Source organism: Petaurus breviceps, unplaced genomic scaffold, assembly GCF_028583685.1.
Source record: "Petaurus breviceps papuanus isolate PSGF00001 unplaced genomic scaffold, PetGlider_PUasm1.0 181, whole genome shotgun sequence".
Classification (NCBI taxonomy): Eukaryota; Metazoa; Chordata; class Mammalia; order Diprotodontia; family Petauridae; genus Petaurus; species Petaurus breviceps.
This window is the reverse complement of record NW_027185784.1, coordinates 28,614,601-28,632,593: the sequence shown is the minus strand read 5'-3', so window position 1 is coordinate 28,632,593 and position 17,993 is coordinate 28,614,601. Positions and strand designations below refer to the sequence as shown.

Here is a 17,993-nt window from a genome sequence, read left to right as displayed (position 1 = left end):
TAGGCCACCTTCCCTAGCATTTCTTTTCATTAATTCTCTTGATAATCTGGAACTTTTGTTCTTCCAAATGAATTTTGTTACAATGTTTTCTACCTGTATAAAGTAATGTTTTAGTAGATTGATTGGTATGGCACTAAATTTGTAATTTAATTTAGGTAAAATTTTCATTTTTATTATAATAGTTCAACTTAGCCACTAGCAATTGATGGTTTTCCAATAAGTTAAATCTGACTTTATTTGTGTGAAAAGTGTTTCATAATTGTGTTCATATAAGTCCTTAGTTTGCACTTCAAGCTGGCCTGGCAAAAGCAATAAAAATTAACACGTTGTTTGTTAGGTAATTGGATTTTTTAAATGGAGGGAAAAATTAACTATTCAAATTTTAAAATGGAGAATTCAGAAGAGATGAAGAAAAGTAAAGGAAATTATTTGCCCAATTATGTACCAGTAAAACTGACAACCCAAATTAAATGGATAAATATTTTTAAAAGTAAAGTGCCCAAATTAACATAAAAAGAAACAGAAAATTCAAATGATATATCTTATAAAAATTGAATAAATCATAAATTAATACTCAAAGCAGAAAAAATAGGATCATATGGATTTGCAAGTGTGTTCTATCAAACATTCCAAGAACAATTTATTCTTATATGATGTAAATTCTTTGAAACAATAACAAAGGAGTCTAACAAATTCCTTCTGTTTCAGAAATATGGTCTTGTGGGGACACTAGGTGTCAAAGGGAATAGTGCACTGGCCCGGGAGTCAGGAGGACCTGAGTTCAAATGTGACCTCAGACATTTAACACAAAACTAGCTATGTGACCTTGGGCAAGCCACTCAAACCCAATTGCCCTACCTGCCCCCCTCCAAAAAATAAAGGGCAAAAAAATATATAGTCTTGATATACAAACCAAGGAGAGCAAAAAAAAAACCCAAAAAAATAAATCAAACCATAAATAATTATTCCTAATAAATGTTGGTGCAAAAATTTAAATAAAATGTCAGCAATGAGGCAAAAGCAAGATGGTACAAAGATTATAAACAATTACCAAGTTGGATTTTTGCCAAACATATAGAACTGCCTCAATATTAGGAAATTTTAACATAATAGATTATATTAGTAACAAGAACAACCAAAACATTTTATTATATCAATAAAGTGGGGGGAAAAGTTTTTGTCTAGATACAACATTCATTTGATTTTTTTTTAAAGAGAAAACATAAGAACAAATGGGTTTATCTTTAGTTTATGTGAATGTATTATATTGTAGTGCCATGCAAAAGCAACTTTCCAGAAGAATGCTTCTGTGTCAGCTTTTCAAGGTTCTGATTAAATAGTATAATGAACATTCTATTTATTCAATAATAAGTCAAACAAAACATTCACAGAAATCAAGGTACAACATTCACAATGTTACATCTTGTCACAGAAAAATCTAAATACAGCATTCACAAAGTTAAAACTTATCAGTAATATGGCCACATAGTTTTCACCACAGTGGTTACATAGTTTTGAACAAAGTACAAATCATTTAGTAGATCAATCACTTAGTAACTCAATCATTCAATCAACTCAATCAATCAATCATCCTTAAGGAGGCTCCTCCTTAAGGGTTCTCCACTCATGGGGCTCACTAAGTTACAAGTTAGTCACTATTCAATTGTCATTCACTGTTCAATCTTCAGAAAGTGCACAGGCCATCCACACCTCAGTCACAAATAAATCTAAATCATAATCATCCCAGTCAGCACACAGTATACAAATAAAGTCTTCTTTCAGCTTGACTTTGGGTCGTCTCTCAGATTCCCTGGATCCCCTTCCATGGTCCCAGCTCTTATCTGGATTTGCCAACTGTCAACTGGGTTCAAAGGCAGACAGCTCCTAGTTCGTTGTCCAGCTCTCTGTGCTGTTCCTGTTCCATGCTGAAGTTCACAGTGTGCAGTCCACCTTAAATCCTTTACAATCTCTGTTCTTAGGAAGTCAAGGCTTAACAAATCCACAAACAGGTTCATACAAAGCACCAGCATCACAGTCATGCTTCCTCAGTCTGCAGCAGCTCCAGGTGGCCCTTGGACATCTTCAGCAGCTCCCTGGAGGTCTAGCCATGTCTCAGATGCAGCAACTCCTCAGTAGAAGCTCCAGCTGGTTCTCAGAATCAAAATCACTTCATGCAGGTTCCCAAAATCAAAATCGTTCTCTCCAGCCTGGGGAGTTTCCCTCTTCAGCCTCCCCAGTTGCAGTAGCTTCTGCCTCCACAAAACATCCTCAAATAAGATCTGTCTGCCCCACCAGGGGCATTAGCTCTTTCCTGTTTCAGCCAACCCCTTCTTGTTATGTCAGCAACGGGGGTTCATACATTCTGTTTCCTTAACAGAGACTTGATTAATTCCTAAATGCTAAATACCTGTTACCTTTGCCTATATAAAGCGACCTTCAAATTCAAATTACACTACCATTACATATATATTTTTGGAATAAGTATGAGACATGTTCATTACATGTTATATGTACCCATAATATACAATAATACCTTATGTGACAAACATCATATGCACACAACCACACATGTGCATGTGTTTACATACATTAGTTTGTACATACATATGTTTAAACATGTCTGTGTACATATTTACATACAAATATATATGTATAAATTAGAGCCTTCATTATAGTTAGTGGGGATAAGCTAGAGTACTTTCTGACAAGGTTAGGGGTAAAGCAATGATGTCCCTTATCACCACTATTATTTGAGAGAGCACTGGAAATGTTAGCTACAGCAATAAAAGAAGAAAAAGAAACTGTCAGAGTAAGCATAGTGAAAGAGGAAACAATTTTCATTTTTGTAAATAATATGAAAATTTATTTAGAAAACCTTAAGTTGTCAACTAAGAGATTAATTGAAACATTAACTTCAGTTAATTTATAGGATATGAAATATATCTATTTAAATCAGAAGCATTTCTCTACATTACCAACAAATCCCAGCAAAAATGGACAGAAAGAAAAATTCCATTTAAAACAACTGCATATGTATAAAATACTTTAGAATCTTACTTGCCAAGATACACACATAGAATTTTTTCAAATACAACTATAAAACACTCTTTACTGAAACATAGACCTAAATAATTACATAAATATTAATTGTTCATGAGGAGGCCAAGGCAATATAGTGAAAAATGTGTTACAATCTAAAATAATTTATTTATTTACTATCATAACAGTCATACTAGCAAAAGATTCCTTTATAGAACTGGGGGGGGGGGTGAAGGAAATTCATCTGGTGCTAAAACATTTTTTTGACTCCTCAACAGAAATAATGAACAAAGGGAGAAAGATCTGATCAGTAACAGGTCTCAAAGAATACCACAAAGTATTAATCATTAAAAAATAATATTGAATAAGAAATGGAGAAGTTTGTGAATTGAATGGATTACCTTTTTTTTAAAAAATGTAGAAACTAATGAATATAATATCCTAGTGTTTAATGAGATTAACTATCATACCCAAGAACTTTGGAAAATCTGGAAAAAAAATGTCCAGCAGAAACAGGAGTAGATGAATATATCAATCTTCCTAACATGGTAAACTACAAATTTAGGTATAGCTAAACATATAATTTTGTATCCCAGGATAAGTTCCAAAAGTATTCATGATTTAGACATCAAAAATAAGTTCAAGGAGGAAAAGTGAGATTACCTTTCAAATTTATGGATAGAAAAACAATAGTTCATGACCAAAAAAGAAAAAAAAAAAGCTATGGATGATCATAGAAGATGAAATGGACCATTTTTATTACCTGTTTTTAAATATGTAAACAAAATTAGAAGAAAATAAAAAAGACAAAACTGACACAACTTTCTCTAATGTTCTCATTTCCAACATACATAAGGAGATCACTCAAATTTATAAAAATAAGAGCCATTGCCCAATTGATAAATGTGAAAAAGATAAAAATATAGTCAATTTCAAAGTAATCAAGCTATAAGTAATAAAAATTTTTAAATACTCTAAATCATGAACTAGCAAATTGAAAATTCAAGTAACTCCAAGGTTCTCCCTCACATCCACCAGATTAACAAAAATGACCAAACAAAGGAGAAAAAAAACCCAAACTATTGGAGACTAAGAAAATGGGTACATTAATGTTCTTTTTTCAGAGTTGTGAATTAGTACACTCATTCCAAAAAGTATTTTGGAACTATACTGAGAAAGTTACTAAATTGTGCATTCCTTTTGACCAAGAAATAATATTAGTAGGTTTTTACCGCCCCCCTCCCCCAAGAGATAAAAGAAAGAGGTAAAGGATTAACCTATATGAAGATACTCATTTGAGGCAGAGGTTGCCAAACATATTTGGTCTGCTGCCACCTTTTAAAAAAAATTACTTATCCCTCCCCCCTAGGAATCTATTTTCCTTAACCCTTTAATGTTTCTCTTAAAATTTGCAAAATTTCAAAAAAATAACATTTTAAAAGACACATCTTAAATTTAATAAATCATTGTAAATCTGTGCATTTTCCCCTGAATTGAAATTTTGATGATACAATATTGTATCATGTAACCATGCAGTATTGCATTGTAAACAAGTCATTACATGCACATATTCCTGTTGATGCATGTTGGCCTCCTTGACAATACAGTGAAGGCCCATCAACATTTCCTTGTTAAGACCTGTAGGCAGGTTTGAACACTGATCAATTATAACTTACATTTTGTGTGTTTATTTGGAAAATAATGTAATCACAATAGCTTTAATTCTTTTACACAACAGAAGAAAAATGTGCAAATGGCTTTTCAAAATTCTCTTCTCTTTCCTTACTGTGCCAATGACTTGTTTTGATTTGACACCCCCACAATTGCACTCAAGGCTACTACTCCCACCCCCACCCAGATCATTCCACCACCTCCCAGGAGGTAATACTACTTTGGGAACCTACAGATACCCACCAATTTGACAATGGCTAAAGAGATGAACAAATGGAGGTATATGAATGTATTCAAATGATATTTTGCTTAAAAAATTTATAAAACGTATTTTTGAGAAAAAAAATTGTTTAATCTGCTATGTGTTTTTGCAGAACAATGTGAACAGAACCATGAGAAGAATTTACAAAACAACATTGTAAAGAAAAAACAACTTTGAAAGACTTAAAAATTCTGACCAATACAATAATCAGCTAACATTCCAAAGGAACAACTAGAAATATAACACCCAGCTACTGGTGGAGGATGGGAAAATGAGGGTAAAGTATAAGACATATATTTTGGATGTGGCCAATGTGTGAATTTGCTTTTATTGACTATGAGTATTTATTATAAGCACCTGATTTTTCCCCCAGTGAAAAAGAGATCAGAAAAAATATATATTCAAATAAAAAAAATTTAAATCTCACAATTTATTAACCACGTGAAAGATTCTTTCAGATACCAATGACATATAATGATAATAATAATCACTACTAAGAAAAATAGAAATAAAACGTCTGCTATTTAATCTCATACCAAGTAAACTGACAAACATGTCAAAGATAAAGGGAACAATGCTGAAGATGTTGTAAAGACACATTATTAGTGTAACCATGGATTGATCCAACAATTACACAAATAGGAATAATGTTAACAAAGTAACTAAATCCATATCTTTCAACTCAGAAATCTCACTGCTAAGAATACATCACCAAAAGATTAAAGATCCCATGTATACCAAATACTTATTGCTGCACCTTTTGTAGAAGCACAAAATTAAAAACCCACCAAATTTAGAATGTCTACACGAAATATTGCACATGAATGCAATAGCATATTACTCCACTGAAATAATTATGAATATGAAGAATGTGTAACATGATAAGAAATACAAATTAAAGCAAAATTAACAGGATCAATAAAAAATGTACACACTAATTATAACAAAAAGAACAATAGAAACACAACTAAATGCTGTATAGTCTTCTTATACTTTATTCCCCTTTGTGGAATCTATGACCTAAATCTACTGCCCTTCCTGCTGTTCTTGTACATGACACTCCATGTCTTTCTACTGGCATTTTCCCATGCCTAAGTGTTCTCCATCCTAACCTACTCTACTTCATTGGCATGCTTAAATCTCAGCTAAAATCATACCTTCTTCTAGTGATCTTTTGGGATAGTCCCTAAATTTAGTGCCATTCCCCTGAGATTACCTTCCATTTACACTGAACATAAATTGAATGTAAAGAGTTGCTTGAAATTTGTCTTCTCTATTAACTGTAAGCCTTGATGGCAGCAATCCTGATTTGCCTTTCCATGAATCCCTGGTGCATAGCATAGTAATTGGTGCATGGTAAGTAATTCATAAATATTTACTGAATGAATGAATGAATGACGAATTTGGTTCCCAGAGTGGAAATGAAAAAAAAAAAGCCTCTCTGAGTTGATGATTTTGGTGTTTGTGGATATAGAACATTGCAGATATTGTCAGCCTTATCTCACATATTAGATAATCATGCAGAATTATTTTTTCCTTCAGTTTTTATTAATTGTAATGTATAAAGGCTCTTAGAATAGGGAATAGAGAGATATATTCAGAAGCAAATATAAAAGCAAATTGTATCAATATTGATTTTAATAAAATCATTAACATATTTATTTAGTTAGGCTGCTTGCATTGCACTGACATGCAGGGTATGAGCAGATAGGAGAGAGAAAAAAGTGTTTCAGTGGGATCATAGGAGCCATAGAGGCATGTCACAGAAAGAAGCAAAATGTAGGGCAAAAATAAAGAGATTCAGACCCATGCAAATGCTCAAGGAGGGGTCATAGGTAAAAAAAAAAGGGAGCAGGAGAATTTTGGAAAAAAATAGAGGAGGAGAAAGGTTCATTTGATCTCATGGCATTTCTCAACTTGTTATAAACTGCAAAGGCACCATTCTTTCCCCTTCCTCCAAAAAAAAAGGGCCATCCAATCTCTTATCCACGTCTCTCCTTCCTAAGGAATCTCCTTAGGGCTGCCTTTACCTCTGCATTTCTCAGGCTATAGATCAAAGGATTTAGGGTAGGATTAAAGAAGCTGTAAAATAAAAAAAGAATTTTCTGCTGCTCCCCAGAGTTGCTGGAGTCAGGGGACATGTAAGTGATGATGGCACTACCAAAGAAAAGCCCAACCACACAGAGGTGGGAGGAGCAGGTGGAGAAGGCTTTCTTTCGTCCTTCCCCTGACTGGATCCTCAAGATCTCACCAAGGATACCTGTGTAGGAGATTAGGACTAAGAAGAGGGGTCCAACTAAGATAAACACACAGGCAACAAAGATGACCAATTTGTTGAGCCATATGTCTGCACAGGCAAGCTTCAGAACAGATAGGATTTCACAGAAGAAGTGGTTGATTTCCCGAGGTCCACAGAAGGGCAGCCTAAGGAGAAGGAGTACATGGACCAAGGCCAAGAGGGATCCAAATACCCAGCATATGATAGCCAGTGCAATACACACTCCCCAGTTCATAATGAGTTTGTATCTGAGGGGATGGCAGATTGCCACATACCTGTCATAGCTCATCATTACCAGTAGAAGACATTCAATGAGGGCAAAAACCAAAAAGAAGTAGGTCTGCATTATGCAACCTACAAAGGATATGGACTTCGCTGGGTCCAGGAGATTTGCCAGCATTTGGGGAACTGTGTTTGAGGCATAAGAGATATCAACAATAGCCAGTTGTGAAAGGAAGAAGTACATGGGAGTGTGGAGTTGGGAGTCAAGACAAATCAGCACCAGAATGACTCCATTTCCCAGCAGAGTGAAGGTGTAGAGTAGGAAGAAGAGCCCAAAGAGAACTAGCTGCATGTTAGGGCTAACAAGAAATCCCAGCAAAATGAAATCTGTCACTGTGGTCTGATTGCTCTCCATAACCTTATGATGAAAACAAAGACACTGTTGAGAGATATTAAATGCATACTTTAATTCATTTCCTTCAATCCCATCAATCAAATATCTGCTGGTCTTTATTAATCCTTCCTTATTCACATTGAGAAAGAGGACAGAGAGTAGACTAAAAGACCTGAGAATTACTTCTAATGATTCTTTAACTTGCCTACTACAAACTATTTTGATCTGCTGTATAATTGTTGCCCTTCCTGAAGTTCATCTTTAAAAATGCTATGGTAATATAGGAAACTACTTATGTGTGTAGCTACACACGGATACAGAAGTACTATGTAACCTGTTATAGTATAAGAACAGGTTTTATGAAGGAAAAATAGAGTGTCATATTATCTTAGCCAAGGAAATTATCCCAGTTGTGTTTTCCCTCAAATCTTCATTGAGATGATGAGTTATTTCAAGTTCTTTTGAACAACTAGTCTGCGTCAGAGTCAGAAAGAAGTGAGGATATATTATTACTGCTGCCCATTAACTAATGGGGCATTTAACTAATTAACTAATCTGAGTAGATATGCCTCTAACATTCTGGTGAACAAGTACATTTGCTATTAATCCTGTCCATGTGAACCCCAAGGTTAACTGACAATGGATGATTTTCTCATTATGCATTATTAATAGGTCAAAGTCCTTTAAAAATCTAGGTCACTTTGATGATGATGAGTCACATAATTTTTATTTTGAGAGGGAGGAAGCAATTACATCTAAGTCCATTTTCCTAACCTTTCATTTTCTCCCACTGGACAACTTCTCATCAATCTCACAAACACTCATTTACCAATATAACTCAAATTGCTTTATAATTTGAGAGAAGCCCAATATGTGTGAATTGTCAGTTGTTTTTGATATAGAGCATAGTAGGAAGGAAAAAAATTATCATCATCTTATTGATGGGAATAGACACTGAACAGAGAGAGAGAACCACTATTAGACACTCATATACTTTTTCATTGTGAAGAAGTAAACCAACAATGGAAATAATATCAAGGACTGCGTAATTTGATTACTTCTTTAGAAAAAAATAATGAAACATGTAAAAGTGCAAGAAATACTATATCTATGTGGCATTATGAAAGGTACTTTATACAAAGCAATGCTTTTTCCTTCAGTGACAGTAAAAGGTACTCAGACTGGAAGAATTATGTTAATCTATCTGAGGTATTGTAACTTTTTGTAATCTGTCTCATTTGACATCCTCTGTGAAAATTCAAAGCTGATCAAACATTTGTCTGCAACTCTTTGACAAGACAATAATAGTTAAAATAATAATCAAAATTTATACTGAATGCTTTAAAATTTTCAATGTTGTATGTATGTTATCTCATTTGATCCTTACAACACTACTAGAATGCAGGTGATATTATAATCCCGATATTGCATATAAAGAAACTGAGACTCCAAAAATGGTTTACCACTTATCACATAGACAATATTAGTGTCAGAATTAAAAATCAGAATATTCTGATGCCAAGCTCAATTCTTTATGTACTATGATGTTTATTTGGTTAGATGAAAGACATTGTAATCTTCCTATTGTTTGTTTTTGTTTGCTAGTAAAAAAAAAAAAGAAAGTTTCACTAGGATTCATTGGAAGAAGGCTGATGTTTTCAATGCTTTTAGTAAGTGGTACATATTCAGCAAAAAATTCTGGACCCACTGATGACTTAAATAATTTAATTCATGTAGAAAATAGAATCAAAACTCACTCCCCAAATTTAAATAAGATTTAAAGTTTAAATGGATTCAGTTAAAAATTCAACATTTCAGTCTATTATTTAGACAACTGTTCTGCTTGAATATATATTCATGTCATAGAGGAGACCCTGGATTCAAAAAGGGTTTGTCAGTCCATCATAACAGCAATCTTACTGGTTCTATCAAGAGAGAAAGACTTTAAGCACAGACTTGGTAATGGATTCTTCACTTGTCACTGACATTTAACTATGGAGAGGCCCATTACTGCATGGGCCGAAGGAGGACTTAATTTTTTTTTATCAGAGATCGTCTTAAAGACATTATACAGAGAGTATATCTGTCATATATATTATAAAAATATTAATAATATCAAATATTCATGAAATATAGAAGTTTTATAACATTGGCATTCATTTTATGTCATGGATGCTGACATGTGACTGCAAATTCTTGTGAACTAAAGCAGCCTTCTAATGAATATTACATAATAAATATATTTTTGAGGACATCAAAAAACAAATATAATACAATAAATTTAGCTTAGCTTAGATTCTTTCTTACTTAAAGGACTATGGAGGTTCATAAATAAGCTTTTTGTATCTCCTATATTTACATGAATACTGCAAGTGGTGAGCAATATACTTCAAAGAGCAAAGGAACTAGGGTTGCAATGAAGAATTACTGAACCCTGCAAAGTTGAGTACAATCCTGAACGAAAAAAAAACAAAAAACAAAAGGACATTTGACAAACTGAAAGACTTTCAGGTATTTGTAACAGAAAGACCAGAAATCAATGGAAATTCAATATAAAAGATCCAGAAGAAACAAAAGGGAAAACATTATGGAATAATTATAAGGCACTCATTAAAGTCAAACTATTTATTTATGATACATAAAAATGTCGTCAATATTCTTAAAACTGTCATCATTACTAAGGTACTTTGAAGGAAAGGTTGGGGATGAGTTATGTAAGATGAGGCAATAATAAAAAACAAAATTAAAATTAAAAATTTGGTTACTGTGGACAATGAATCAATATTAATACTCAACCTATGTGTACTGAATACTACATCTTCTAAATTTTTTAAAAGAAAAGTTAAATAACTTATAGGTTGAGATAAATAGTAGTATTATAATTGTAGGGAACTTTAATCTTCCTCTCTCAGAATGGGATAAATCCAACCAGGAAATAAATAAGAAAAAGTCAAGAAAGCAAATGCAATTTTAGTTAAGTTAGATATGATAGCTACCTGGAGAGAACTGACTGGACATAGAAAGTAATATAACTTTTCCTCAGGGCTTCAGGGTATCTTACAAAGAATGACTATATATTAGTACCTAAAAATTTTAAAGATAAAAGCAGACATGTTCAAAAGTATTCTTTTTCAGATCTTAATGCAATCAAATTATATTTAATAAGCGACCATGGAAACATAGATTAAAAATTCTTTAGAGATTAAACAACCTGATCTTCAAGAATGAGTGGGTTAAAGAAAAAATCCTAGAAAAAATGATGTCATTAAAGAGAATGACAATATTGAAACAATGCATTAAAATTTATGGTATATAGCAAAAGCAGTTATTAAAGGAAAATATATCTCTAAAAGCTTATATAAATAAAATAAAGAACAAACTAATGAGTTGAGTATGGAATTAAAACAAACTAGAAAAAGAAAAAAAGAAAAATCCCCAAATGTACAGTAAATTGAAAACTTAGAAATCAATAAAATTGGAAATAAGTATAAGTGAATTAATAAACCATACTAGAAATTAATTTTATGAAAAAACCAAACGAAATAGAAATTAATTAGATTTTTTAAAAAGAGAGAAGAAAATGAATTCATTGGTATAAAATATGAAAACTTGAATATACCACTAATGAAAATGCAATCAAAGCAATTATAAGGAGTTACTTTGCCAAATTATATGCCAATAAATTTAACAATTTAAGTAAAATAGAAGAATATTTTAAAAAATATATAATTTGGGGGGGTGGAGCCGAGATATTGGCATAGAATCAGGAGAACTCTGTGAACTCTCCCAATAACTACCTCAAGAACTTATAAATATGACACTAAATAAATTTTTGAGCTATAGAATCCACAAACTGACACAGAGAAACAAATCTCCCTCTGAAGGCAGCCCAGCAGGCAGATGAGAAGGGTTCATTGAAGCATGCTGGGAGCCAAGCCTAGCCCTGAGTAAGCCCTGATCAGCAGCTACAGTGGACTTCAGGAGAGTGGAGCAACACCAACAGTGGCAGTTTGCAGAATTATCAACCCTTAAATGCCAAAGATAAAGAGAGAGGTCAGTGTAGAAGTCTGTTTGAACGGGAGGGGGGGGGCGCAGAGGAGTGGGTCCAGCCCCTGCCCCCAGAGATAGAAGTGGCCCTGCAGCGACCTCCACATGGCTGTTTTAGAGCTCCTGGCCTGCAGATCCTAAGGGTGCCAAGCAAACATTCAGAGAGTAATTGCTCTTTCTTTAACCTGCCTGAATCTGGATCATGGTCTTGGGCAGTGGTCCTGAGGTGTGTGATCAGTGAGCCAGAGTTTGTGGGGGCTGCAGGGACTGTTTCCTCCTGATAGATCTGGCAGGTGTGAAAATTCCAGCAATTTGGGACAAAGCTCTCCCCTCTGGAAGCAGAGTACTACTGTGGCAAAGAGCTCAAAAGTCAAGTAATTTTGTGACAACATGAGCAAGCAAAGGAAGCAAAGAAATCCAATTTTAGATTCCTTTTAAGGGGACAAAATGGATCAAAGCATGGAAGGGCAGGAAGACAACAAAATCAGAACTCCACCAAAAACTTCCAAGAAAAATATGAATTGCTTACAGGCCATGGAGTAGCCCAAGAAAGATTTTGAAAATCAAGTAAAAGAAATGGATGAAAAATTGGGAAGAGAAATGAGAATGATGCAAGAAAATCAGGAAAAGAAGATCAACAACCTGACTAAAGAAAATAACACCTTAAAAACAGATTAACTCAAATGTCAAAAGAGGCCCAAAAAGCCAATGAGGAGAAGAATGCCTTAAAAAGCTGAATTTGCCACATCGAAAAAGAATTTCAAAAGCTCACTGAAGAAAATAATTCCTTCAGAATTAAATTGAAGCAAATGGAAGGTAATGACTTTATGAGAAATCAAGATACTATTAAACAGATCAAAACAAATTAAAAAAATAGAAGGCAATTTAAATATCTCATTGGAAAAACCACTGATCTGGAAAATAGGTTTAGGAGAAATCACTTAAAAATTATTGGACTACCTGAACACCATGTTCAAAAAAAGAATCTACAAATTATCCCTCAAGAAATTCTCAAGAAAAAATCACCCAGATATTTTCGAACAAGAGGGCAAAATAGAGGTTGAAAGAATTCACCAATCACCTCTTGAAAAAGATCCCCAAAATGAAAACTCCTAGGAATATTATAGTCAGGTTCCAGAGTTCCCAGATCAAGGAGAAAATATTACAAACAGCCAATAAGAAACAATTTGAATATTGTGGAAACATAAACAGGATAACACAGGATCTGTCAGCTTCTACATTGAGGGATCAAAGGACTTGGAATATGATATTCCAGAGGTCAAAGGAGCTAGGAGTGAAATCAAGAATCACCTACCCAGCAAAATTGAGTACCATGTTTCAGGAGAAAATATGGTCATTCAGTGAAATAGAGGACTTTCAAGCATTCTTGTTGAAAAACCAGAGTTGAATAGAAAATTTGACATTCAGATACAAGAAGCAAGAGAAACATGAGAAGGTAAACAGGGAAAAGAAATCATAAGGAACTTATCAAAGTTGAACTATTTACATGCCTACATGGAAAAATAATAATTGTAACTTATGAAACTTTTCTCAGTATGAGGATAGTTGAAGTGAATATAAATGTATATTATGTGTGTGTATGTATACATATCTATATATGTCTATATAGGAGGGTATATGTGTGTATGAATACATATGTGCATGTGTATATATATGTGTACAGGTATACATAGAGTTCACAGGATCAATTGAATAGGAAGGGATGATATTTAAAGGTGAAATTGAGAGATGAGAGGGAACTATAAGGAGAGGAGATGGGGAGAGGAAGAACTGTGTAAATTATCTCATATAGAAGAGGCAACGGATAACTGTTACAATGGAGGGGAAGAACAGGAAGGCAGGCAAAAGGGAATGTGTCAACCTTACTCTCATTGAATTTGGCTTAGTGAGGGAATGACATACACACTAAATTGGGTATCTTGCCCTATGATAGAGTAAGGGGGAAGGGGATAAGAGGGGGGTTAATGGAGGGGAAGGCAGGTTGGGGGGGTAGTTTGAAGCACACACTTTTGAAAAGAGACAGGGTCAAATTAGAGAATAGAACAAGTGGAGGGCGGGATACGATGGAGGGAAATTTAGTCAGTCTTTCACAATATTTCCACTATGGAAATGTTTTGTATAACTACATATGCATAACCTCTGTTGCACTGCTTATTTTCCCAGTATGTGTCGGTGATGAGCGAGGAAGGGAAAGAATCTGGAATTCAAAGTTGTAAAATTCAATGTTTTAAAAAAATTATTATTATTATTATTATTATTGTTATTATTATTATTATTATTATTCACATGCAACTGGGGGATAAGATATACAGGCACTGGTGTATGGAGATCCATCTTACCCCACCAGAAAGTTGGAGGGGGATGGAAGAGGATATAGGAGAGAGCAGATTGGGGAGGGGAGTATAGAGTGGGATCACTGTTTTGGGGTGGTGGGTAGGGGAAAGATGGGGAGAAAATTTGTAACACGAAATCTTGAGGAAATGAATGATGTAAAATAAAAATAAACATAAAACTTAATTTAAATATAGACAGATAGATAGATAGAAACAGACAGACAGATAGATAGATGATAGATAGATAGACAGACAGACAGACATATAGATAGATAGATAGATAGATAGATAGATAGATAGATAGATAGATAGATAGCCTAGATTAGCAGCAGAAGAAATATTATATGTAAATAGACTCTTTCAGAAAAAGAAATTGAACTGGCCATAAATGAGCTTCCTAAGAGAAAAGCACCAGAAACAGACAAATTTAAAAGTCATTCTATTAAACATTGTAAGTACAGTTAATTCCAATAGTAAATAAATTATGTGGAATAATAGGTAAAGAAGGGATCCTATCAAACTCCTTCTATAAAACATGTATAAAACTGATAACTAGCCCAGGAAGAATAAAAACAGAGACAAAAATAATTGCAGTCCACCTTCATTGTGAATATGGATGCAAAAATACTAGCTAAAAATTACAGCAAAACATTACCAAGATTATACATGATGGTCAAGTGGAATTTATAACAGGAATGTAGGAATAATTTAATATTTGGGAAATTATTAACATAATTTGTTACATCAATAATAAAAGTTTATTTATCATTGGTTTTTATCAAAAGATGCAGAAAAATCTTTTAATAAAGTTTGCATTTATTTCTATTAGAAATACTTGAAGGTAGAGGTATAAATGATTTTTTTCTTAAATTGATAAAAAGTTTTCATCTAAAACCATCAGCAAGCATTATTTCTAATAGGGAAAACTAGAAGCCTTCTCAGTAAGATCAGGTGTGAAATAAGTATGCCCACTGTCAACTATATAAATTCAATATTATATTGGATATCCTAGCAATAGCAGTAAGAGAAGAAAAACAAATAGAAGGAATCAGAATAGAGAATGAGGTAATCAAACTATCTCTTCTTGCAGCTTTGTCATAAAATACTTGGGAAATGCCAAAGACTCAATTAAAAAGGTAATTGAAACTGAGAATAATTTTAGCAATCTAGCAGGGTATAAAGTAAATTCACAGAAATCATTAGTATTCCTGTACAACACAGAAATAACTCTGTAAGAAAAAATCATAAAAGATACCCCATTTAAACTAACTCTAGACTGTTTAATATACCTGGAAGTGTGCTTGCCAAAAACAAGCCCAGGAAGTATATAAAAATTATAAAAAAGACTTTTTATGCAAATAAAATTAAATTTAAATAATTGGAGAAATATTAATTGTTCATGGGTAGGCAGGCCAAATATAATTTTAAAAATTACAATTTTATCTGAACCAAATTATATATTCAATGCCATCAAAATTGAATTATCAAAAAACATTTTACTGAATTAAAAGGAAATAATAATTCATTTGGAAGAACAAAGGGTCAAGAATATCAAAGGAAGTAATGAAAAATGTGTGAAAGAAAGTGGTTTAGCACTATCCAATCTTAAACTATAAGACAATAATATTCAAACCATCTGATACTGGTTAAGAAATCAAAAGCTAGATCAATGGAAGAGTGTAGACATACAATTTATAGCAGCATAATAATATTGTATATGAGAAGTGTAATGACTTAATATTTTGGGATAAGAAATCATTATTTGGTAAGAAATACTTGGGAAGACTGGAAAGCAGCATTGCAGAAACTGGGCTTAGACCAATATCCTACTGTTTAACAAGATAAAGTCAAAAGGGATACATGAACTAGATATAAAGATATAACAAGAAATTATGAAGAACATGGAACACATTACTTGTTGGAATTATGGATAGGCAGACAATTTATGAATAAGCAAGAGATAGGGAGGAAAGTTGTGTGGAAATGCCTAATTCTGATTACATTATATTACAAAATTTTCATACAAATAATATCGATGTAGCCATGATGAGAAGGAAAGCAGAAAATGGGGTAGGGGGACTTAGAAATCGTTTCTCAGATAAAGGTCTCATATCAATATATATATATATGTATATATTATAAATATATTTGTATATTTATATGAATTTGTCAAATCCATAAGAATATGAGTCATTCCTCAATTGATACATACTCAAAGGATAACAGGCAGTTTTTCAATGAAGAAATCAAAACAATTTATAGTTATATGAAAAAATGCCCTAAATACTTGTTGATGAGGAAAATGCACATTAAAACATCCTTGAGGTATGCTTTTGCACCTACTAAATTGGAAGGGAATTATGACTGAAGAGTATGATAGAACTAAGGAAGAGGAAAGACAAAAATATTGGAGGGGATGGGGAAAAATTCAGACACTAATTCATTGTTGGTGGAATTGTGAACTGATCCAAACGCTTTGGAAAGTAATGTGGACCTATGCCCAAATAGTTACTAAACTACCTATACCCTCTGACCCAGCAATACCACTACTACATCTATTTCCAACAATGATTGGGGGGGGAAAGGAAAAGAACTTATCTGTACTAAAATATTTATAGAAGTTCTGTTTGTGGTGTCAATGAAAAGAAATTGCAGGGATGTCCACCAGTTGGAGAATAGCTGAAGAAATTCTGGTGTATATTTTTGAAGGAATAATACTGTACTATAAAAAAGCAGCTCAATAATCTTAAAAAAAAACATGGAAAGACTTGCATTAAATAATGAAGAGCAAAATGAGCAGAACCAAGAGACTATTTTATAGCACAACAAAAATACTGTTTTAAGAATGACTAAATGGAAGTTATTTTTACTGTTATAAGTTCTCAGATTCACTATAAAGGACAGATGAAGAAAGATGCTATCTGCATCCAGAGAAAGAACTGAAAATAGATGTATAGGATAATTTTACATATTATCTATATCTATATATCTATTTGTATTTAATGGTGAACATCTCAAGGATATGGGGCAAGGGAAGAACAAAAAGAAAAATAACAAATTTACATGATAACTTTGTTGTATATTTAAAAAGGAAGTACATACAATTAAAAAGTTGTACCTAGTATATTTGCAGTTTCATGTGTAATCATATTTTTTATTATAGAATGTAATGGAAATGCTTGTTTTATTCCATAAATTAAAAAAATAAATATAGGCGGGAAGGGTTAAAAATTCAAATTAAACATACTAATTACTTGAAATAGTATCTTATTTCATGAGTATAATAATTCTAGCCATTTATTCTTCATTTAAAATGATGGAATCTTCCACCATCTTTATTCTATAATTTCAGTCTCAAAACTTCTTAAATCCCATCCTTTCATTACCATAAAATAGCTCAAGAAATATGTATTGAGCATGGATAGCTAGAGAAGGGGAATTGCCTCTCATCACAGTCAATACTCATTTTTACTTTACCCTTAAGAACAAAAAACCTGATATTTATTAATATTGAAACAGGGACTTACCCATGTAGTGGGTTGAAGGGAATACAGGGCAACAATGTAAAAACAGTCAGAGTGGCAGGTGACAAGATTGTTGAGAGCTGAGAAAGCAAAGTTCAGGCACTAGAAGAAACCATAAACTCTCTTTGCATTCTATTTTGTATCAGAGCTCCAAAAGAAGAAAGTAGTGCTATAATTATAGCCACCATTGCTTCTTGGAGGC

General features: G+C 33.1%; 1 protein-coding gene and 1 long non-coding RNA gene across 2 annotated transcripts in view; one reads left to right on the top strand and one right to left on the bottom strand.

Moving 5' to 3' along the window:
* The window catches only part of LOC138160715 (uncharacterized), a 239,240-nt gene extending 233,519 nt beyond the window's left edge, over positions 1-5,721 (top strand). The window contains exon 6 of the long non-coding RNA XR_011168197.1: positions 5,085-5,721. This is a non-coding gene — a long non-coding RNA (uncharacterized lncRNA). The remainder of the gene's footprint in view (positions 1-5,084) is intronic.
* A 1,233-nt stretch (positions 5,722-6,954) lies between these two features.
* LOC138160519 (olfactory receptor 2A1/2A42-like) lies at positions 6,955-8,949 on the bottom strand. The gene has a single exon (XM_069087071.1). It carries the CDS (start codon positions 7,885-7,887, stop codon positions 6,955-6,957), a length of 933 nt encoding a protein of 310 aa, XP_068943172.1. The 5' UTR covers positions 7,888-8,949.
* Positions 8,950-17,993: the final 9,044 nt, after the last annotated feature.

Coding starts and splice junctions, on each gene's coding strand:
- LOC138160519 (XM_069087071.1), bottom strand. CDS start 7,887: ATGGAGAGCAATCAGACCACAGTGACAGATTTCATTTTGCTGGGATTT.